The sequence below is a fragment of the Halichoeres trimaculatus genome, unplaced genomic scaffold (genome assembly GCF_033239565.1).
Source record: "Halichoeres trimaculatus isolate MK-OKI-2021-1 unplaced genomic scaffold, fHalTri1.1 fHalTri1_scaffold_6, whole genome shotgun sequence".
Lineage (NCBI taxonomy): Eukaryota > Metazoa > Chordata > Actinopteri > Labriformes > Labridae > Halichoeres > Halichoeres trimaculatus.
In genome coordinates, this window is record NW_027437184.1 from 7,758,343 (window position 1) to 7,782,807 (window position 24,465).

The following is a 24,465-nucleotide window of genomic DNA, read 5'->3' on the forward strand; positions in this document are numbered from 1 at the left end:
TGCCAAATATTTTTTTAATTAAAAATATTTGTGATTTGTAATATTTATTAGTGCTTCTGAAATATATTTTGCACTATTGAAAAAGTAGTTCCAATTGGCCTTCAGGGCCACCGTACCAACGCCTAAATCGCAAGGCATTGTGAAGTCATCGTGACCACACGGTACATGCCCGTGCAGGATCCTCGCTGAGTTGCAATCGTAAAGGTAGAATAATTTTACGAGCCTATACCGGAAGTTGAAGCATGCGGTCCTTCGAAATAATATGTAGACGTTACCCACAGAAATATATACACTATCTCAAATTATGTGCAAGATGAAGCGAGATTATAAAATTAATGTTCAGTTAATTTACACTTGCTTTAATTTACTTATACAGATAAAAAAAATTAACTCTTAGATAGTTCTTGGTGTGTGAGACCTTTTATTTTATACGCATAAACCGGAAGTTGAGAATTTGTGACCTAACGTTCATCCATTGGCATTTTAGCTGTTGGCTAACAACAATGAAGAGAGCAGCAGCATGAAGCTGGACACAACATTTAAATAGCTTCCACAAGGTAAAGTAGATACATTTGCACGAAAATATGAGCAAAACATCATTTTTTAAAAATTTGTGGGAATAGCGCATGCGCTGGCAATAGTAACTGTACGTGTACATGTGGAACCAAGGGAGCAACGTCCAAATTAAAGCTAACCAACTTGTTAAACAACAATTGACTTCTTGGTGGGAGATTAAAGTGAGAATAGGCGGTGCAGGAATGAATGGAGATACTATTTGAGTTGGATCAATATTGATCCAACAGCGGTAATCTTAATACTGTGTGGCTTATATAGGATGCAAATAAAGCACTAAGAGAGTATCAGACCTCTTAAACACGTTTGTTCGTTATTGTTGACAGATATCAAATTGAAGAGTCAGTATGGATCCTTGTTTGTGTTGTAACCAGGAATAAAAAATGCTGCAACAAGGACAGGAGTTATGTATCTTTAGGAAGTTGAAATATGAAAAGTAAAAGGTTATGCTGGTCTGGACTCTATGGGGAAAGTGTTAAGGGCTGAATAGCTCTGTTTGCAGATGCTTTATTGTGTGCTTACTGAAAAACATACAAATTACCTTGACAGGAGTGCTAACATGACACACACCCAGTTTTATTCAACGCAATAATCTGAGCTTGTAAATCTTAACTCAAGCGCATGTTCTCAGTGCAGCTTCATTAAGAAATTAAAAGCATTTCATCTTCAACTATTATCTTTCCTTTCTTCTTTCTTTAGGTTGTAACAAGCTGACTGTCGCAGCTGAATGCAGAGACATCTTATTTCTATTGCTCACAAGGCTGTCTGTGTTGGTCAGCAACCTTTTGGCACACTTGTCTGGTGTCAGCAGAAGTGGAAAGTGTATAGATCCTCCTCATGCTTTAAAATTCTACTTCCAAGCGTATATGCGTCACATTTTCAGAGGGAAAGCCAACATTTATCTGCAGTATCACATAAAAACAGATTTCTCAAATACAATACACCCTGTCTGACCCTTCATCAGTGTCATTACAGTGAATCAGACATGACCGAGCAGAGGTTTATAGTGGAATATGCCAAACGAGGCACAGCAGGGTGTAAGAAATGCAAGGACAAAATCCAGAAGGAAATGGTGCGCATAGGGAAGATAGTCCCAAACCCTTTCAGTGAGTCTGCAGGAGAAATGAAAGAGTGGTACCATGTGAAGTGCATATTTGAAAAGCTGGAAAGGGCTAGAGCCACCACCAAGAAGATTGAAGATATCACGGAGCTGGAAGGCTGGGAGGAGCTGCAAGATCAAGACAAGGAGCTCATCAATAAGCATGTGTCAGGTACAAAAGCCAAAATCTTAAAATGACTTAATTTTAAATCTAAAGCATAAATTCATAGTGTTTATCTCTGAGATTGTGGAAACTTGAACTGCTGAAAAGAAACATCATGCTGTAACTTTTGTATCTCTTTTAATTTGTGACCAAACAACATTATGTTGACACACTGAGGAGAAGCCTTCCTTTATAAATCTTGTGTTTATTTTGCTAATTTGTGTAAGTTCTTTTGAATTTTTCATCTTAAACCTATCCGCTGTGTTCTGACATGTTAACTGGTACTTTATTCATCTTGTAGACTTGATGGCCAAAGTCAACGCTTCTCCAAAGAAAAAGGTGCAGGCCAAGTTGAACACCAGCGGCAAGCTTATGTCTCCTCCTGCTGATCCTGCTGCTAATGCTCCACGCAAGTTCTCAGGCTTCACAGGTAAGATACTACATCTTCTGAGGGGTAGTCTCTTATTTACTCCAAATCTGGTGAAGTAAAGAAAAGGAAAATCCTTGCATAAAAATGGTATCAGTCAAATAACTTATTTGATCAGAAAGATATAGAGAAATAGTTTTTTTTTAATTTTATTCACTCTTTTTGTTTGCTGTATGCACCACACTGTATCTTAAATGGAATTTAATCTGCTTTAAAAGCTGATACCAATAAAACCACAGAACAAAGAGACACGGTTTTCTCTCAAGGTTGTATTAAAAAGGGTCACTTACGTTTAGATCATTACTTTTATACTGGAGGACAGTCTTTGTTGCAGAAAAGTGACATGAAACATAAATTTGCTGAAGATAAATACAGTAAATTATAACACTTAAAGAGGCTGGGAGGAGTTTCGAAGTGACCTTGAAAAAGTCTCCCTTGTAGATATGTGCCTCGTTGTAATCCACACTTTAAAATGAGATTATCAGCACCATTATTGCTTGTTACAGGTTATTTCAAAATACTATCTCTTAGCTTCCCGAACGGGTCGACAGTGTTAACTTGTAGTCACGTTAGCCTACAGATACGTCGGTGTCCTGGGCTGCCGATAGCACTACATATAGCAGGGTACTACAACATTTGCTTGATGTCATGTTTCAAACTGTAGCGCTATGTAACTGTACTGATAAATACCTTACCTCAGCGTGTTGTATCCAGTAAAAATGTGTCTTGAACAAAGAAAATTTGTTTTAATCTGATCTACATTTAATTTTAACCAAACACATGCCTCACTAAAAGTAATTTACAACAGTGTGTGTGAGACTGCAGGCCAGAAGGTGGCAAAGCAGTCCAATTTATACGGATCCTCCTCATAGCATCTTTAAAAATAATTCTTTTTCCTGCACAGCATTAAAAATAAAACAGGTTTATGTGACAAAAGCAAGCAAAACAACATTCATAAATAGAGGGATAAGATATGGTGCTTCATGATGTGGAGAACAGATAAGCAGTTATAGATCACTTATCACTCACAGGATCAAGAGAAACTTTAATACTCCTTTCCTTTTTGTTTTGAATCATGAACCATGTGCCTGACTGGAGTTATCCAGCTTTGCGTAAGATTTGTCTTTTAAAAACTTCACACAGTGAAGGTGGTGAGCTATATGCACTCATACTCCCATGCTAGTGCAGATACCTTATGTGTCCCTGCAAACTAGCCTGTCTAGAATATTGTCCATAGCAGGAAATAGACAGAAGCCATTATGTTTTGAATCCTGTGACGGTAGAATAAATTCACCTCTGAAAACACAAAAACATGAGTTTCAGTAATGAAAAAAATTTTAAACTCTGAGCTCCCAGATTCATTCTCCCGTGGATTCTCAAAATTTGCTTGTGCTGATATGTCTCTAAATGCTAAATATCAGTGCCAGTAATCAGTGTGGCCAATAATCGGTCTGTCCCTAATTCAAGCTCCAAAAACTCCAATAACCATCAGATTAAAGTAGATACCTCTCTTTTTAATCTTTGTCTTATTCCTCTTCCTTGTCCTTTCAGCTGCAAAGGCTGGCAGCTCCAGCAGCCCGGGACCATCGTTTTCCCCAGCCAAACCCAGCCAAGGCAGCGCCCTGTCCACCAAGCTGTGTGACCCCCAGCACAAGGACTCTCTCCTCAGAGAGTTTCGTAAGCTCTGTGCCACGGTGGCTGAAAACAGCAGCTACAACTCCAAAACACAGATCATTGAGAAGTTCCTCAAGAAGGGCTCAGGGGGAGGTTGGTGTGCGACTCATCGTTTTCTGTTAAGATTAGGTTTAACAGGTCCTGGAAATGTGTCTTACACCTTCTTTTCTTCCATCTCAGATAAATTCCACGGAGATCTTTACCTGACAGTGAAGCTGCTTCTGCCAGGTGTTGTGAAAAGTGTTTACAACCTCAACGACAAGCAGATTGTGAAACTGTTCAGCCGCATTTTCAGATGTAACCAGGATGACATGGTCCGTGATCTGGAGCAGGTGTGTGATCAAAATGTTCTGGCGAATTAAAGTTGTATTCTTTGCAAGTATTTAGAAGTAAACTACATATGCTTTCTCATGGGATGTAAGTCTTTCCAGCAAGTTAAATGATGTCTTTACATGATGACAAGGGAACCAATGATCATGACTAACACTTGTGACAAAATAAACAACATAAAAAAACTGTCACTCTGTTTTAAGGGCGATGTGTCTGAGACCGTGAGGATGTTCTTTGAAGACAGTAAATCATTTCCCCCGGCCTCCAAGAGCCTCCTGACCATCCAGGAAGTCGACGCATCCCTGACCCGCCTCGCCCAGCTGACCAAGGAGGATGAGCAGCAGACAGAGCTGGAGGCTATCGCAAAAAAGTAATAAAATACATCATCACTGCCATGTCAACTGGGCTAGGTAGTAAAAAAACCCATGGTCAGAAAGTCTGATAAGGTGATAAGTATTACAACACTGCATACGTTGACAAATTTGAGATTTACTTGTAGAAAAGGAAAACAACTTTATATCACTTCATAAAGTAATAATCAATTAATACCAACACTTAGAGCTGGGCGGTATACTGTTGTTTATGATATACTGTTGTCCTACTTCATGACAGTATAGATTTTAGGAACCCTGGTATGCTGTAATGGCTCATAATATTCCCCACGCACTATTTCTGCTGGCTATTCAGCTTCCCCTTGTTCTCAGTGAGCTCTGGTCGCACCACCTCTTACACAGTTAGATGGCAGGGTCCCCTATCAACTGTGTACCTCGCGTTTCATTAAAAAATGCTTTAGTTGTTCATCCATCAACCCTGTTCACTGACTCGTTTGACTCTTGGAGCAATGACGCAGTTTCACCCGTGAACTGCACCTGTAGTTTCTGTAAGTAACAGCAATAAATCTCCATGATTCAAACACTAACACTAAAACCACCTTTTAATCTTGCAGACGTGAACTTGTAATTGTGTATTTATTTTTTTCCTGCGTTACAGGTTGGCACTGACGCGCTGTTTCAGAGCACACAATCATATTAGTTATAAAATTCAAATTCAACTGTTGAAAACAGCGGTGGTTTCTCTATTTTTTATTGCTCGGAAATGTAGATTATTAGACATGGATGATGAGACAGAGCTTTTGTCCAGTAGTTACTCTATAAATCCAGAGATAGGGAGAAAGGATGAAAAGCTTTACTGCAAATTGCGGTTAAAAAGAGCTCATTGCCGTTATGGGGCTAACAGAGTGGGCACATTATGGTTGTTTCAGCAGCTAAATACAAGGTGAACTACCTTTCCTTTTTGAAGTCTTCAGAATAAAAGTAAAACCTCAGCGCTTGAGTCATTGTTGCTATGTATGCACGTCAAAATCAATATTTCTGATTAGGGATGCACGATATTGGATGTTTGCCGATATCCGATATGCCGATATATCAAAACCCCTTTTGGCCGATACCCATACCGATACTGATAATCACAAGTTTGTTTGTTTTTTTCACTGTAAAGAAAGCTAAGTCTATCCTGTACTGAAATGTATATGTTACTCTTATTGTGACAGTCTTATTTGTTTAAAAAACACACATAAAACAAGACAAAAAACATTTGATTTTACCATAAATAAGAAATGTATTATTTTTTCAAACTCAAGACATTCAGTATTGAAATACAGAAAAATTATTTCTTTAGATCGCATGAACTTTAAATGTACAATGCATTTTTAAACATAACCAAGTTGCATTTGATTATTGTAGAGCTACTGTAACAACCTGGTGACAGACACAGAGCTCTGCAGTGCTACATTTTATTTAAGGGGCTTATTTTTCAGATGGAAAATAATAATAATCCTAACTGAATAGCACCTTATCGGCTGTGCATATCGGCAGAAATGTTCATATCTGCCGATACCGATATTGTGCCGATAATATCGTGCATCCCTATTTCTGATGGTTGAATATAGGCGATAGAACTCACTAAGAACTGATCTTTTACGTTATAGTTTTTTAAGTTTTGAAATCACTAAATGGGCAGCGTTTTCAGTCAGAAACATGAGAAAAATCAAGTGATTTACAGGTATAGTAATAATGCCACACCAAATTACCAGAGGTCCCCATGCGGTGTTCATTACAATCTGCAAAACTAATTACTTGGTAATACGAAACTACTAGGGCTGAACAATTAATCGAATTTAAACCGACATCGCAATGTAATAGTAAGGGATTTCCTGATATGACATTTTCACTTCCGATACGATACCGATACTGCAGCATTAAGTATTGGCCGATACAGATATTAATTCGATACAATATTAGCATTAAACATGCATACTTTTATTACTTATTTTGTTGTTTGTCTGTCATGTTAGAAAAGGCTTGATTAAGTGATATTATTCAAACAAAGAGCAGTAGTCAGCAACAGTAGGTATGAGGAAAAACTGAAAAAAATACACAAATAAAAAATACTTGTAATTGAATAAAAAAAGAATAAATTTGAAGACCTAGAAAATGGGACACCTCTAGCTATATATATTTCCGTGGTTGAGCCAGAGATTTGGTCTTATTTACATTTCTGCACTTTATTAAGTGTGGGAATTAATGATAATTTTATTACATGTCTACAAGGCTTGAAGTTAAATCAGTCAATATTCTACTGTGTTTTTAGTAGTTAAAGATAAGTTATTCATATCCATTCATGCATCAGTTCATCTTATTTTATCATAACATGAAGGCCTGGCCCACAGGAAAGACTTGTTCATATGTTGACGTATCCTTTGTTTTGCTGGTCATACTGTAGAACGGTTAAATTTTGTGTTAAATGAAAAACGCAATTACATTATTTTCCAAAATCATTCAGCCCTAGACACTTCCAAACTACTGGTGACACATTCACACAAAAATAAACAAACAAACAAAAAAAAATACCATGACATACTGTGATACCATCAAAAAAATACCGTGATAGTATTTTTTTTTTATACCGCCCAGCCCTACCAGCACTCCTTGCGCTAATAACACAAGTGATTGTGCCTGGACTTGTTTTGGTAGTCACACCTCTCCCTATGATATCTTTATTTTGTTGCCTGTCCTGTCTCTGATTGTTGAAGTGTTGTTATAAACAGCAGGTATTTAGCTGCAGTAGTCCAGAGTTCATGAAAGCAGATTCTCCTCATCACTGTATTTGTAAATGTTGCTCTTATTTGTTTCCACCTGTTTTGCTTGCACAGCTCTTTCTTCTCAGTGTTTGTTGACTTTTGCAGTTTTCTTTTTTGGGTTGTGTGCCTCAGGCATGTCTAACACTTAGACACAAACCCTGGGCATCGTCATTCGACATTCTGCTTTCCGCAGCAGCAGATAATAAAGAAAGGCTGTTTATCTGCTTGCTGTAAACCTGCTGAAGCGTTACTGTGTGCAACACTGCAAAACAAGTGTGTTTTATGACCTTGATAAGGGCAAAGTGGGCAACAAGGTCTTAAATTTTAATTCTGTTTATCAAACACATTTATTCTGACGATTATGTTCTTCTTTATTACCCATCAAAAATACTACAGTTTGTTTTTAATGTGATGAATCCTACTTTTGCGGCGTTATTTTGTAATCAGAGTCTCTCTTTTCTTCGCAGATGCACCAGCAATGACCTTAAATGCATCATTCGACTCATTAAACATGATTTGAAGATGAACGCTGGAGCAAAACATGTGTAAGTTCACTCCTCATGTCCTATTTGAAGAAAAAAAAACATTTTCTTTCCAATCTTGAACTCATTTTGTTTGTTCTCAGTTTGGATGCTGTGGATCCAAACGCCTATGATGCCTTCAAGGCCTCTCGTAACCTCGGGGACGTGATTGAGCGAGTTTTGAGGAATCAGCAGGAAGCCTCTAATGGATCAGGACCCAGGAAACTCCTCACCATTGAGGCCTCGCTGATGACCCCTGTGCAGCCCATGTTGGTGAGTAATCCCAGTGAAATGTACTAATATTGTAATGTGTGAAATACACGTCACTAACTCAACTGTGCATTTATTGATTCACTTAAATGCCTGCTAATCCAAACCACAAAGGTTTACCAACATCACATTACAGGAAGGAGAAGATTTCAGGCTAAATTTAACACGTTTAGCTCTGAGGGCTGCAAATTAAAACAATTCATATTGTCTCTACTAACATAGTGCAATAAACGTCTTTTATTCTTGAGGTAATGGCTTCCTAAAACCACTAAATCATAATATAAGCATTGAGCAGATACTGCAGTGATCAATTTTTGCTCTGGGGCAATGTTTATGACTATGTGTGAAAATTCTTTGGCTAAATTAGAAATAGATTTCCGATATAAGGCGGTAATTGTTGCTTTAATACCTTTTGGTTATTAGAGGGTGCTGAGGAATGAGATACAACCTCATGGATGGTTGAAGTAATATTATGAGACAGAGGACACTTTTCTCTACCACAAGATCAAATGAGCTCCTTGGATTCCCTCACATTAGGCTACAACTCTCAGAAAATATGACATTCCCAGTGTTTCCAGCTGCTGGCTCATCACTAGATGACCTACCAGACAGCAGCTGGTCCTCACTGATAACTCTGTGCCATAAATGCACAATTATTCTGATTCTCATCTGCTAAATGAAAGTATTAATTCTGCATGGTGAAAAAATGTGTTTTTCACACACTGACCATTAAATCGCTCATTACACAGCTCGCTTTAATTATATAGTTTAAAAGAAGAGTCATAAAGTTCAGTGCAGCTTTCTCAGTTGTTTAATGAAGAACAGTCCCCAACTTCCCTCATGGAAATAAAACAGTTTCAAACTTCCTTTTCTTGTTTTCAGAAGTTCATAAAGCTGCATCAAATTCTCCTCACATCTGGTTTATAACCTGACACTCAAGTGGATGCAAGAATGCAATAGAATAGATATAAGCAACAGAATAGAATTGAATAGAAAATACATTATTTTTCCCCAAGAGGAAGTTCAGAAGGAGTCACAGCAGCAATCAGGAAAACAAAAGTAAGAAAGTGTATAGAAAGTGCAAAAAGGTCCATAACAAAACAGATGCTGACAGCTTGTCCATCATTCTCCAGTTCAGCCAGCCTCCACCTCCACAGGGTCCAGGACTGAGCTGCTTCAGCAGTCTGTTCAGTCTCTGTCTCCTAGATTCTGTCTGCTCACAGCACGGGAAGCTCTTCCAATGTGGCGTTAGTGTCTGGTGTTAGCTCTGTTAGCCATATCTGTGAATAGCATGATGCTACTCTGCCCTCTGGTATTCCCTCTGTTGCTGGGTTAGCATAGCTAGTTTTTTCATCTTATTGGAGATAGATCTTACGTTCCCAGTAACGATGGATGGAAGGACAGGTCAGTGTCGTCACTTCTTTGCTCACACCTGAGTACCAGCACGTCATCCTCACCTCCTTCTTCTCACCTTGTGGGAAAACATCAGGCCTTGCACCAGTTAGCACTGACATGCTACAGACTGCTAGCAGCTGATTTCACATGTAAACAATGCAGCCATGGTTACATGTAGGATCTCCAGACAAACACAGGAGCAACAAATGACCAACAAATGAACCACACAAAGGTTGTACACATGGTCAGAATACACCCAGAGCTATACCACAATCTCTCCAATAGTCCTACTTATTTTATCGGGCAAAGTTTGCACTTAACCTTGATTTTTTTCAAAGGTTTAAAGTGTTCACAGAACTTTTTGACAGCCAAAGGAGTCTTAGAAGCACATCCAGTATTATATCTCAAAGCACACACTTTTTTTTCCCTTTACTTTTTTTGACATGGGTGTTTTCTTTGTTGTTTTGTTTTGTATCTATTTTATGTGCTAAAAGTTAGCAAACAGCTTTCAGACAGGCTACAGCCTCCAGCTGCGGGTTGTGCTGCTCTAGTCTTCACAAGGTGAAAATGAAGGAAAAAACGTCTTTTCAAGATGATAAAGAGGATGCTTTTTTCTGATTGGCTAATTACTCATGCTAAAACCATGACCCATCCTTGATACCCCAACATCAGGAGAAATAAATTATGTTTTATATTAGGATGAGACATGAACACCAGGGAATCAAGATAATGACACAGTTTTATGATGCAATATATTTTCCCTTGACAAGGAGTGTCTCACATTATTATCATAACTGCTTTTCTTATAAAACAAAAACATGTCTTGTGACTTAAAATATGAAAATATGAAGCACATCATTTATTTTGAGGTGTGTGAATGTCAAATTTACTACAGAAGCAGAGGCTAAAAGCTTAACTAATCTTATTCACAAGGGAAAAATGGGAACGCTTCAGAAAAAACAAGTCATATGTGAGGATTTGTTCCTTTGAAGCATGGTTAATTATTGTTTTCTCCTGTGATTTCAGGCAGAGGCGTGCAAATCGGTGGAATACGCCATGAAGAAATGCCCCAACGGGATGTACTCTGAGATCAAGTACGATGGAGAACGAGTGCAGGTCCACAAGAGCGGAGACAGCTTCAGCTACTTCAGCCGCAGCCTTAAACCTGTGTTACCACACAAAGTTAGTCTATACACACACTCACACACACACTAATAGGTGCAAATGTGAACAGATTAGTGCGACAGTGCGTGCAGGAAATGTAAGAATAGCTTCACCAGATATAGTACAGGATCTCAGGTTTTCTAACTCCACATCCTGTTCATTAGCCCTTTCACTCCACTAGAGGGAGCTGCATGAAGTGTGTACTTCACTGCAACCATGTTAACAGTTCACCCCCTTATACAACATCTGGCATGAAGACCCAAGGGAGGCTTTAAGCTTTAGTTCAGCAGGATGTAACCCGGTAAAGTCCTCTGTATGCAAATGAGAGGAAGAACCGTGATGTTACCTCGAGGAACACCTCATGGTCATTCAGTTTTTAGAGGCTGTTCAAAACAACAGTTACTGCTTTTCCCTCTTGGGTTGTAGCAGTAATCATTTTGTGGCTCTCATTCTGGTCAGCTGTAGTCATGATGTCCTGTGTAACCACTCATCATCAAACAGCTTGTAACAGACCCTTAGATTTTTTTAGTTTGGCTATTTAGGTATATGCTAGTTTAACATTCTGTAAGAGGTTGTAATCATAGTTCAAGTTCCTCTTGCTTTTAGTCTGGGTGAATGTAACTCTCATACCACCCTCCATCAGTCTGCTGAATGCTGTCAGGCTAGTTTCATCATCATCTGTTTTGAAAAGATTGACAGGTAAAGATAAAAACAGTAACTCTATGCTGACGAGAGGAGGAGGAAAAGTAGCACTCAGCAAGAGTGCAAGATGAACAAGTTAATTAAAAACAGCAAGAGTAAAAGTCCTCCTTTGCAATTAGGTGTTTTTTAGCCACAACAAAGTTTTGATTGGTGTAATTTTGGCATTATTAACTCTGCCTCCAGCTCCTGATTGAAGCAGCTCACAAAGCTGGTTCCTAATTATCCAACCTAGCACTGGAATTTGCTCTATGGAAACTTCAGGGACACTCAGGCATACTAAGTATGAGGTAGCAGAAGTAAACTGGTGCTTGCAAAACAAGCGCTGGTTCTTACCCACCAAAACAACCGCTTTTCGGGGTTTATGAAGTTATCAGACATAGAGGTAGATTCTTTTAGCACATTCAGTAGCTTTATAAAATCCATAGACTGTAAAAAAAGAAAAAAATGGACGTCATTTTGCTCAGCTCAAAGTGAAGTAGCCTGCTCCCCCTGGTGGCTGGCTGCAGTATATGTCAAAAATCTATCTCCCCAGTCACTCCAGGTGGGCTGTGGTCAAACTTTAAAAATCTACTACACTTCATAGAAATGTTTCTTAGAAATGTTGTAGTGATTTGAAGATATTATTTGGCTGCCCTGTATCCAGGTCCTCTTTTTTTCTGAAAAGTTTTGTTTCCATTAGTTATAAGAGGTTAAAAACAAGGCTTTGTGCCATGTTAAACAATGATTGACAGCTGCTGTTTCTGTGTATTTTTTGGGAGGATTGTAAAATATGTTGGGTGGGAGACTGAAGAGGAGATTAGACTTTCGAAAGAAAAAAAATAATTGCAATTTTTGTCACGTGGCTCCACTTAGATTCTCACAATGGTAAATGAGGCCATGCTGTCCACTCTATACACAGTCGATGGTAAACTCCTAAATTTAACTGCACACCAGCAGCTGCAGCTGTGCATGTTGAGTTAACAGGATGATGATGTTTATCTTCATAAAAAAAAGTCATGAGAAGACTCATTTCATTGTTTACAAATTCTTATATTCTGCACATACACCAATTCAGCTTCAGATATCAAACCAAACAGGGTCAGCATATACCCAAACCCCCCACATGTCAAATCAGTATTTGATCCCTGTGTGTCTGTTGCAGGTGGTCCATTTCAAGGACTACATCCCTCAGGCGTTCCCGGGAGGCCACAGTATGATATTAGACGCTGAAGTCCTCCTAATTGACACAAACACCAGTAAACCTCTGCCCTTTGGGACTCTCGGCGTACACAAGGTGAGAACACAGCAGCCAATTTGCACCTTTTTGTTTTGGACACAGCTTCTTCACTCACCCAGGCGGTGCAGCAGCACTTTACAGTTAGCTCTCCGTTTCTCCTCCTCAGAAAGCGGCCTTTCAAGACGCCAACGTGTGCCTTTTTGTTTTTGACTGCATATTCTTCAACGGAGTGAGTCTCATGGAGAGGTAATGTGTCCATTCAGCTGGTTTTCAAACATTGTTTTATATATATATTTTTTTAACATTGAGAGTTTAGCATCTTTTGGAGTGGAAGATTACACCTCCTGGGTCCAGAATAAATATTGTAAACAACTCTCTGATGCTAACATTGTGTTTTGGTTGTTATTTAACAATTTTTAACTTGTGCTACATCAAATATACTGCATGTTTTGTTCTTGGATAAAGTGGTCAAACAATAACACAATACGCTCTTAGGATACTTATAGAAACAATAGACGATAGCCTAAAAGCCCAGAAGAAAACAGTAACAGCCTTGAATGCAGATGAGAAGCTTTTATGAGGGTGTTTTTTCAAGGATCATAAGTCTTTTCAACACTTTTATTTCTAATATATCCACTGACTTCATAAATTTCATGAGCAGCCAAACAGCAGTAGTCGTTTTCTAACATTCACAACATCGTACAAAGTTACACAAACACACCTCAGCTGTTTCACACACGTTTCTTTCTTGTTGTTTATACAAAGGGTTGTGGTTGATGACCTTTTTATTTAAAGAAAGAGAAGAAGATTATAAGTAAATAGCAATCTTAAACTGTCATTTTCTCCAGGCCTTTGTGTGAACGCAGAAAGTTCCTGGTTGACAACATGGTGGAAGTCCCGAACAGGATCCTGTTCTCAGAGATGAAACATGTCACTGTGAGTGAAACTCTGTTTTAGCTTTCTGCTGTGTGTAAACACCTGTACCAGCTGTCATAATATCATATATATGCACTGTATGTGTTTGTGCGTGTGTGTGTGTCTGACAGAGGGCCAGAGATCTGGCTGATATGATCACACGTGTCATCAGGGAGGGACTGGAAGGCCTCGTGCTGAAAGATTTGAAGGTGAAGATTTTTGCCTAAACTTTGACACTTGATCAGTGTGAGACCAAAGCATGATAATAATGCTGCTCTGTGTGTTTTTGTGTCTCAGGGCACGTATGAGCCAGGTAAACGCCACTGGCTGAAGGTGAAGAAGGATTACCTGAATGAGGGAGCGATGGCTGACACAGCTGACCTGGTGGTTTTGGGAGCTTTCTACGGAAAAGGCTCTAATGGTCAGTAAAGTTCAAAACACCATATATCATACTTCATTTTTTTCTGCTGCAGACTTAAAAAATTTTCCACAATTTTATTCTGTCTTGAGAAATTAGCGCTGAAATGCAATAATTTGAAAGCCCAATGGAGGCTGGCTCTAAAACCCCAGAAAGTTTTACAGCAGCAACAACATGTTCATATTCCGTTGCAAAAAAAATGGTTTTAATCTGAAACACTCGTTTGCTTTTGGCCTTTACTTTATGGGGCTGAATACTTTTATTACTCTTTGGTTTTGGGGATGTTCAAGTAGCAAGTTTCGCTTAATTAGCGGAATTACTTGTCAGTAAGGCTTAAAGTGAGGATGAATCAGGTTTTCCAACATGGTGACCACCATCGTTGGCCTCCTGAACTCCACTTCAGCTTCACTTTGATGTAGAAAAAAAGCCTTGTGGGTTGACAGCTTTCAGCAGGATGCATCCTTTTTAAATGGCTTTAGCTTATCTTTCAGCTGAAGGTCTCTCGGAGTGGGTTCCCTCCCGTGGAGGCTGCTGTCCTGTTTTTACTGTAGCATAAAACAAACTACTTGCCGGCTTGTTTGTTTTAATTGAGCCAAAAATGCTTTGGTGTAGAAGAAAAGAGCCTGTGTTGTTGAAGGTAAAGACTTGTAATAATAAAAACTTTACAAATGGAAGAACATACTTATCATGAGTCACAGAAGCTTCTTTTCCTCATCACCTAACACCGCTTTATCCACCAAACAGGTGAGCAACATCATTGAATATTCATATTTCTATATACTGTATCTTTAACTCAGACAAGGCGGTGAAATTACAGCTAAAGCTGCTAATTAAGGCAGCGAAATCCCCTAAAATAGTGAAAAGCCGAGAATCCTGCACAGCAGCACGAGAAAAATATGCAGATTGTGCATAAAGAGAGGATGTAATTGGGTAAATAATATAAAGAGACAAGGTATAGAAGCCATTGAGGAGGCTGGTTAATGAGCAGATTGCAAAGTGGAAGCATAAAAAATGCAAAAACAAAGGTACAAATCTCAGAAGCATGGCTAATGAAGACAGCTCACGCAGTGTGAAGACAGGCTAACAGAGCGGAAACAACAAATCAGATGAAGCACTTGTCATAACATACTGTGGGACAACAGTGGGAAGTGGAAAACAAACAGCTCACAAGAGCTACAAGATTTGAAGAGGCAAGTTTGGGAAAGTTTAGGGAAATTGAGCTGCGTAGGCGTGCATATTAAAAGGCTGTGCTGTGTTGATTTAGTGAGACTGCAGGGAGGCTTCAGACAGCTCTTGATGCTTTGCTCTTCCACCCACCAGGGGGCATCATGTCCAGCTTTCTAATGGGCTGCTTCGACCCACACTCCAAGAAGTGGTGCACAGTCACCAAGTGCTCCGGGGGCTACGATGACGCCATGCTGGCCCGGCTCCAGAAAGAGCTGGATGTGATCAAAATCAGCAAGGTCAGAGAGGATCCACTTAGCGGCCAGCCCAGAATATCTAGCCGATGTAATAAAGTACAGAATTAATCTTTCTGTCTCTCTGCCTTTGTGTAGGACCCAAGCAAAATCCCTGGCTGGCTGAAAATCATCAAGAACTATTATCCTGATTTCATTATTCGTGATCCTGAGGTGAGATTTCACTCCTTGGCACATTCTCATTTTTCAGAAAGCCTGCTCATGCTAAGCCTTTCTATGTCCCTGCAAACTTGTCTTGCATGTGTCATCTTGGAGAAAATCACCTATTATATTGCTCTCAATGCACAGAGATAATGACCGCCCACGCTGCAGAGCTGGAAGGTGTTTTCAACCTGCATGTTTTCCAAAAATATCTCAGATGAAAGCCACTCAGATTGTAACCATTTGGTCGAAATGTCCCTTCCTGCTTTTCAAGCCTAGGAATAGAACTCTAATGAAATCCTCAAACGTGTTTCCACAGAAAGTAATAGTCATGCTGTGTCTGCCTCAGTTTGAAGTGCTTTTGTATATTTGTTTTATGTTTTCTCTGCTGCAGCAAGCACCTGTGTGGGAGATCACAGGAGCCGAGTTTTCCAAATCAGAGATGCACACCGCTGATGGCATCTCAATCCGCTTCCCTCGCATGACCCGCATCCGAGATGACAAGGACTGGAAGACGGCCACCAACCTGCCTCAGCTCAAGGTAAGACATCACTGTTATGATTTACGGACACACGGCGTGGTGTGACAGCGCATTAGTGTCCAGAACACTCGCTTCTTCCAGGAGCACATCAAAAGTATGAAGAGATCTTTTGATTGTTTTCCTTTTTTTCCTTTAGTTTCCTGTTACTGGTTCAGCTGCTTAGAATTTTAAACTGACTGATAAAAAGTTCCACAAGTAAGATAACAAAATACTTAAGTATGAGATTTATTCAATGACTGTGCAAAGTTGCTGGAGGAGAGTGAAATACAGAATATAAATGTATATGATCTACTTATATATTCTTGTTTTACTCTTGTCTCATTTTCATTTTTGTTGAAGTTCCTCCCAGAAATCTTTGGTGCTGCTTCACTTGTTGGACCAAAAACTGGCACTCATGCTCTTTTCATGTGTTTATGGAGGTTTTATGTTATTTAATGGCATAAAGCAAACAGCTTTTAGATGCTCTTCAACATAGGTGTCAAACTGATTTTAGTTTTGAAGGCCACAAACAGCCTAATTTGATCTCAAGCCAGCCAAACCAGAAAAATCATAGCATGATTACCTATAAATAACAACAAATTCAAGGTTTTCCATTTGTTTTAGCCCAAAGAAACACGTTTATCAGAAAAAAATATTTATATTTGATGGAGTATCCTACTACACAGAATTCCTTGTCAGATAATTTTTGCAAAAATTTGTCGCTTTGTACAGTACATGACTTCTGCAGCCTTGAGCACACATATTTTCGCAAACTCACCCTCAGTACAGCTTTGATGCTAACGTTAGTGTTTAAGAAGCTGGCTTTCATCGCAGCATTACCGATCTCTTGGTGCCAAACGAAAACAGACTGCTTTTATGATGCACCAGCATTTACTTCATCTTCCCTCTTCTTAGTTGTCCTTGCAACCATAGACTGTATATAGAGTGGACAGCTTGGCTCCGCCATTTATCGTTGTACGGTAGAGACTGTGAGGGATTCTGGGAGAATCTGAGTGGAGCTGGGTGACAGAAATAATATTTTTTTTTTTTCTTTCAAGAGTCTAATCACTTCATGACTCTACCTCCCAACATATTTTACAGTTCCCGGAAAAAACACATGAGAACGGCAGCTGTCAATCATCGCTAAATGTTACGTAAACCCTCTTTTTTAACCTGGTATAACTAATGAAATGAAACTTTTCAGAAAAAAAGGGGCCTGAATACAAGACAGCCAAATAATATCTTCAAATCACCACAACAATCGGACGTGAGAAACATTTCTTCGAGGAGTATTAATTTTTTAAAGTTTGTCCACAGATCATCTGGGATGGCTGAAAAGTCAGATCTTTTAACCTATACTGCAGCCAGCCACCAGAGGGGGCAGTTTTTGTGGAGACCTCACTTCGAGCAGACGTCCATTTTTTTTTTTACAGTCTATGCATGCAAGGTGTTGTATTTGTCATCAGGCTTAGTCTCATAGTGGCGCCAAATAAACTTGAGCACCAAAAACTTGCTGCATACACACCAAGCACACAGGTTTCCCCATTCACCTCTGATTTCATTAAACGGACCGGATTAGACACCCTGGAGGGCCAGTTTTGGCCTGCGGGCCATATGTTCAACATCCCTGCCCTACAACCACTATATGGTGGTTATGAATATAAAAAAATAAAAAATAAAATAATTAAAATAAATTACTAAATAAATAAATATTAATAAATAAAGAAATAAACAAAAAATAAATAAATAAATAAAAAATAAATAAATAAAAAATATATAAATAAATTATATAAATATATAGAAATGCTCCCTTGAACTTTTCATTTTCAAATAGCAGACCAAGGTTTTCCTCCTTGCTGCTCTTAACCTAGCCATTTCTGGTATAAAGCATTCTGTACTTTATTTCTGCAAAGGTTGCTGTTACTCAATCTATACACAGGTTGATTTTTATTTCAGGGCTCATAAAATATGGTTTCACATCAGCGTTTTGACTCTAGTTTTTATGAATACCCCCAGACAACATTTTAGGCTCAGAAGAAGCATTCCCAGTACTTGGGTCAGTATCAGAGTGAGTTTAGAAGTGTGTTAAAATACAATCTTATATTCTCAAATAGAAACAGCTCATTCAAGGACACAACCTGCAGGAGAGGTTAATTTAAAATGCACTTTGCCAGAGGGCAAAAGCAATTATCCCAAAAGGATCCTCTGAAACCTGATACCTTCTTGATTCTGAACACACAAAGTTTTTGACCTCCAATTGTTTGTTCCAAGTTTCATTTTTCATCAGGGTAATGATGGAAGGTGTGTGAGGAGAGGACAATATGATAAAGGTGAGGGGAGGAGTGAAATCATTAGACCTGCTGTTTAACAAAGCTCCTCTGTGACTGCACGAGTTAAGTGATTTAAACAACACAGACCAAATTAGCAGTCAGAGTTATCCTCCAAACGCTGATGAATGAGCTGAAATATTGTCAGAGGCAATAAAACACGCCTGTGATAAGTAATAGCAGCCTGGCTCTTCAATCTCTGCAGACACAAAGTATTACATCTCTCTGCTGTTGTCATGTCATCGCTGTGCTCAGGAGCTGTACCGCATATCTAAAGAGAACAGTGACTTTAAGGTGACAGCCGGGCCGTCTGCATCCAACGACGACAAGGGCTCATCAGGGGGAGACAGCGGAGGGAACTCGCCGTCGTCCTCGTCTCGTGAAGGCACCACACCCAAGAAGACAGGCAAGTTGAAAAACCCACCATAGAGTGAATTGTACCAACATTTTTAACCTTATGTTTATTTTAGCTTGGCAGTTATTACTTAACTTCTCTTCATTAGACCACACTTAAAAAAAACATAAATTTAAGCAAATCTTTGTGTAAATTTTGGTTTATTTTAAAGTAAATTGTGGTTTACATTACACATTCAACCTATAAAAATCAGCGTTGAACAGACAGAAGTTTCCGCTAACATGTTCTTCTTCTACAGCTGGAAGCACCACACCCAGACCAAAGGCGGTCAAATCAGAGTCCCGATCTCCAGGCTCGGCTGCACCCAGCCCCAAGAAGGTGTGTTACCACCTGCACAGCCTGCTGTATGTCCACTTAACTCTCACTTTGAATCTGTTTATTAATGCAAAAAAATAATGTGTCCCACCAGGCGAAGAAGAGTGAAAGCGTTCAAAGTAACGGACAGAGCAAAACAAAGACGACCTCGCAGCTGGTGGAGCCGAGAAATGACAAGGTCGGTCAACAAAAGGTCGTTACGTTCAGGTTTAAGGAACAGGAGCAGAACAAGAACAGGTGTCTGTGGTACAAAGAAGAGTAGCTTTTTTAAAAAATCTTTACAGGCATTTTATAAAAGTAAAACATTTAAGTTTCTAAAGAAAAATGTCTCCATCTTACAGCCTGGATCTCTTTTGTAGAAGGTAAAGCTTTGTGGAGAGGTAAACAACTTTTCAAATGTTTGTTTGGAAGTCAGGAAATCTAAACCCTGACTGCTTTTGCAGCAGACTTCAACAGATTTGTTCCTGTGGGATTAATATCAACCTGAACCTTGCTGTTAACTGCTCTTGCATGCAGAAATCTGTTTAAAGAGATAGATAAATCAGGTTAGTTTAGTTTACTGCCAGTGCAAACAGGATATCATCATTTATGTAAACTGCCTGCTTTTGCTCTCCGTACCGACTGTTTTCCAAAATGTATCGAAATTCAAGCTCCCGGAGATTCTACATTTGACGTTGGTTTTGTTAAGTAGATATAATACAGCTACATAAATGTGAAAGCAAAGATGAGTCACACAAATAAATGTTATAAAAAAGAATGCATAATAGTTTGCCTTTCTGAAACCTGAGCAAGTTTTTCTGTTTTACATGCAGTGAAATTAAAGTAGTCTTCGGTTTTTTAAACTAGATTAAAGTGCAGTTATGCAATATAAGACCTTAAGATTTGATGCTAATGCAAGAGAACTTAAAATTTTGCTAACATTTTTCGAAATATGCTTCTGCAGCCATCACGCTTGCATTTCTGTAATGTCTGTTTATATGCAAAATTTGCACATGTAGCACTACGACGAATGCAATTTGAGCTCTCGATTTTAACCTTTTTTGGTTTGTTTGTAAATTTCAAGGTCCCAGGTAGAAAAGAAGCTAGTTTAATCAAACCAAAGTCATAGCCAAAAAGATAAAAACAAAAAGACACAAGCTGCTTTTTGCCCTGTAGAGAAATAAAACACTAACGCTTCATTTCAGTCCTTGTTTCTGCTCACTCATGTACATTTCTTCTGTAGACACTACTGGACATCTTCAGTGGAGTGAAGCTCTTCCTGCCCGGCTCGGTGCAGGACTTTGACAAACTCAGGCGCTACTTCGTGGCGTACGATGGAGACCTGGTCCCGGACTACGATGCCGCCTCAGCCACACACACGCTGGTTGAGCCTGAAGAGGACAGCCAGGCTCAGAAAGTCTCACCCAGCTGGATCTGGGAGTGTATACGCAAGAGGCGCATCGTTCCTCCCTGTTGATGATGGTAACAAAGAGTGCTTTTAACTGTCTCTGAGAATAACTTCACACTGAATCAAAGCTCAACCATATAAAACACTTTTTTGACCAAGTTTAGAAGATTTCTGCTGTTTTCTAAAGTGATCTTGTGTCTGCTTAATTTATTCCATCCACAACTTTTTGTTTGTTTTCAACACTTTAAAGCAAAGTTAACTCAGTTTTTACTACTTGAAGCTGATTGTAAGGTTTCAAATTCTGGAAATAGATGCAGCCAATTGAAGCTGTTAGAGCTTAGATGAATTTTCCTGTAGTTGTAGTATTTTTATAAAAATGGTCAGTAGTGGAGTAGTTAAATCATGTGAGGATTTGTACAAAAACCATGCAAACCAGTTTACAGAGTCATAATGAAACATGAATGACAGTCTAGCCGTGAAAATGAGCATGCAGGATGTTGTATCTGCATTTTTTACTGCCTTTAAACATTTAGCGGGAAATTAAAACTCGCTCATGAACTGAGGACAACCAAATGTGTTTGCCAATAGGAATAAACAAATGCTGATAAAGACAATAAAAGTGTCTCGGTAACATCATTCTGAAGCGCTCTTTCTGTGCTCATTGTGTTTACGGTGGTGTAACAATTTGTGCTGCGGCTGCGTGCAGAAAAAGAGAGGCTCTACAGATATACGATGAATTCATGCATACATCAACTCTCAGCCATGAGATTCTGCTGAAAGGCTTTCGCTGCAGCCTCCTGCCTCTGAATGGCTTTAGAGGATAATTCAGATTTGCCTTTTTATCCCCTGGATACTCCGGGCTATGAGGTGGCTTAATTAAATGTTTGAATATCTTGGGGCTCTGAACCTGAGCAGAGCTTCTGCACAAAATGACTAAAAAGAGGGAAAACTCAAGCCCATTGCAGCAGATTATTAAAAGTGCATCTCAAAGGAGAGTGTCATGATCTGATGCCGTCAAATTTGTTAGATATTCTACTGATAAACCAAGCAGCTGGGGCCGTTTTTTGGCTGGAGTAACGGGAATTCAAACCTTGTGCATATTTGAAATCTGTCCGAGTGAAAGGTTTAAAAATTCTTCAGAATTGCTTCAGCTATTAGTCAGATCCAGGCTCGAGTGGCTCTCGCATAACCCAAATAAGTCTAGTCATAGCTTGACCTCTGAAGGTGCTGGAGTTTTCCACTAAAAGGCTCACATTGGTCTCATTCAGGGTGTTTTTCTCCCATATTTTCAGCCATTCATCACATAATTCTCTGCAGAGATACCCAGCTCCATTTTCTTACAGGGTGGGCCAGAAAGATTTACCCATCGTTTTTTTCTGCACTATCCAAAAATGCCTCCAGACAAACACTACAAACATTTAACACAGTTTCTATACTTTATTCTTTGTCACCAAAAATATTTACATCTCAATATGGCCACCCTTTGCCTGGAGATGACCTGGCACTGCCTCTGCATCAAGTTTTGACCATGACTTCATCAGAGCTGTCTTCAAAGCGGTGACACTGCTGTGAGATACTCTGAGACCTCCCTCTCCAGGATAGACCAGATCGCAAAGTCCACTGGATTGATGTCCGGACTTATCGGAGGCCACATGTTCCTGTCCCAGAAGCCAGGAAAGTGCTGCTAGCACCAGGCCTGTGTGACATTGGATGTGTGAAGACATACTGGTTTCCAAACGCATTGGTCCACCAAGGCAACACTTTTTCTTCAAGCATTTGAAGCTACACCTGGCTGTTCACTTTCACACCCTCCTGAATGAAGACCAAAGGGGTTGTCTGTGTTGCATTTTTAGCACTTTCAGTCTGAGATCCTGTTTGACGATTCTTCTCAGTGAAGTTCTTGAGATGTTCACTTCCTTTGCTGTTGCCCTCATGCTTCTGCGAGGATTCCTTTGGATTCTCTTCCTCACCATCTCAACAACCCTTTTGGTCTGGACTGAACGTTTTCTCTTTGTATCGTTTCATGATATTGTAGACAGTCTTTCGTCAAACATTCACCTTTTTCATGATTTGCATTGTTGTCAATCCAGCCTCCTTCAAGGCCACTATCTGGTCGCGCTTACCCTTCGATGCCATACTCGACAATCATTGGGAGTAAACAAATGAACTCAAGCACATCAAAAGCTATGCCTTTTAAGAGAAACTATCCAAAATTTTAAGTTTCTAGAACAAAAGCTAAGCAAACAAAATAGAGATATACCATGGCTAAATCTTTCTGGCCCATCCTGTAAGTGGAATTACTGGTCAAAACAGAATTTACTGGTCTACCCTTGACCTAAATGGTGTTTTGTGCATGGAATCTTAATGTTTCAGATATTGAGTTGATACGATTAATATATGATGTCCTAAATATAACATAACAGGATCGATTTGTATGATACATAGCAAAACAAAACTAAATTGAAAAAAAAAAGGATAATCATTTAATGAAATAGCTGTATCAAAGGGGATAAATTAAAATGTAGACACCTCAAACACACACACTCTTTGCGGATGTGATCCTGAAACCTTCACACACCTTTGATGAGACGATTAGGGGGAGGACGATAGTTTGTGTCATCAGGAATCCGTCTCATCTAGTTTTCTCTTTCCCGAAGAAGAGGAGTCTTTAGAGCGACTCCACCACTGCAAGTCGAACTCTTCTTTGATGTGACAAGACTGGGAAGATGAGAGCAGATGAAAAGTTTTGATTAACTAATTAAAAAACTTCAATACACACACACCAACACACACAAACAGTCCTCGGCTGCCATCTAAAACATCCATTCATTTCTGTTTCATTCGGCACAGGCTTTGTTTAAACAGCTCTTTGTTCAGTCTGGTGAATATATAATATAATTTTAGACGTTGTGGTGATTTGTTTGTATTTCTAAACAATATTCAGCAATAGTAGAAAAAGGAGTACTTCTTTAGATCTAAAAGGATTAAGGACACAATAAATAAATAAAATTACAACAATATTTAATCTGGAATGTTTAAAGATCAAAGTCGCAATCACAACAAGTTTAAGGTCAAATTGTTAAAAGATTAAAGACAGAATTTCATGAGATAAAAGTGGAAATGTTTCAAGATTTAAGTCCTGATATTAAGCATGGACTGTATATAGAGTGGAAAGTGTGGCTTTGCCATTTACTGTTGTACAGTTTTGAAGCAAAAATACCCCCGTCACAGGTGCCGCCATTGTGCAGCCAGAGTCTGTGCAGTAATGACTGTTAGGGATTCTGGGAGAATCTGAGTGGAGCTGGGTGACAAAAATAATAATGTTTTTTTTACTTCAAGAGTCCAATCTCTTATTGGGTCTCCCTCCTGACATATTTCACAATCCCCGAAAAAAATACACAAGAACAGCAGCTTTCTATCATTATTAAATGTAACATAAAACCTCTTTTTTCAACCTCTTATAATAAATGAAAATGAAACTTTTCAGAAAAAAGAGGACTTGAACACAAGGCAGCCGAATAATATCTTCAAATCACCACAACAATGAGATGTGAGAAACATTTCTACGAGATGTATTATTTTTTTAAAGTTTGACCACAGCCCATCTGGAATGACTGGAGAGACAGATTTTTTAACCTATACTGCAGCCAGCCACCAGGGGGAGCAGTTTTTGTGGCAACCTCACCTCGAGCCGAGCAAGATGACGTCCATTTGTTTTTTGTTTTTGTTTTTTTTAGTTTATTATATTAAGAGGTTAGAGTCACAATGCTTCAAATTTAAAGTTGGAATGTATGGAGATTAAAGTGGGAATGTTTTGATAAAGAAACAGAATGTTCCCACAGGAAGTTGAAATGTTTGGGGGTAAATGTTACTGGG

The 24,465-nt window shown here is 39.1% G+C and overlaps 2 protein-coding genes across 3 annotated transcripts in view; one reads left to right on the forward strand and one right to left on the reverse strand.

The window, feature by feature from the left end:
- The first annotated feature begins 461 nt into the window (after positions 1–461).
- On the forward strand, positions 462–21,208 carry lig3 (ligase III, DNA, ATP-dependent). The gene is made up of 21 exons (XM_074672174.1): positions 462–557; positions 1,273–1,844; positions 2,137–2,265; positions 3,814–4,029; positions 4,117–4,268; positions 4,470–4,636; positions 7,873–7,950; positions 8,031–8,199; positions 10,618–10,773; positions 12,599–12,730; positions 12,840–12,919; positions 13,522–13,609; positions 13,720–13,797; positions 13,886–14,009; positions 15,327–15,469; positions 15,563–15,637; positions 16,020–16,166; positions 18,728–18,878; positions 19,126–19,205; positions 19,297–19,380; positions 20,425–21,208. Exons 2-21 carry the CDS (start codon positions 1,301–1,303, stop codon positions 20,656–20,658), a joined length of 3,027 nt encoding a protein of 1,008 aa, XP_074528275.1. The 5' UTR covers positions 462–557; positions 1,273–1,300; the 3' UTR covers positions 20,659–21,208.
- Positions 20,516–24,465, reverse strand: part of rad51d (RAD51 paralog D) — a 57,700-nt gene continuing 53,750 nt past the window's right edge. For both annotated transcript variants that reach the window (XM_074672175.1, XM_074672177.1), the window contains 2 exons: positions 23,168–23,307; positions 20,516–20,651 (listed from right to left, as the gene is read on the reverse strand). In XM_074672175.1, the coding sequence (XP_074528276.1) occupies positions 23,209–23,307 (99 nt within the window). In that variant the 3' untranslated portion in view covers positions 20,516–20,651; positions 23,168–23,208. The remainder of the gene's footprint in view (positions 20,652–23,167; positions 23,308–24,465) is intronic.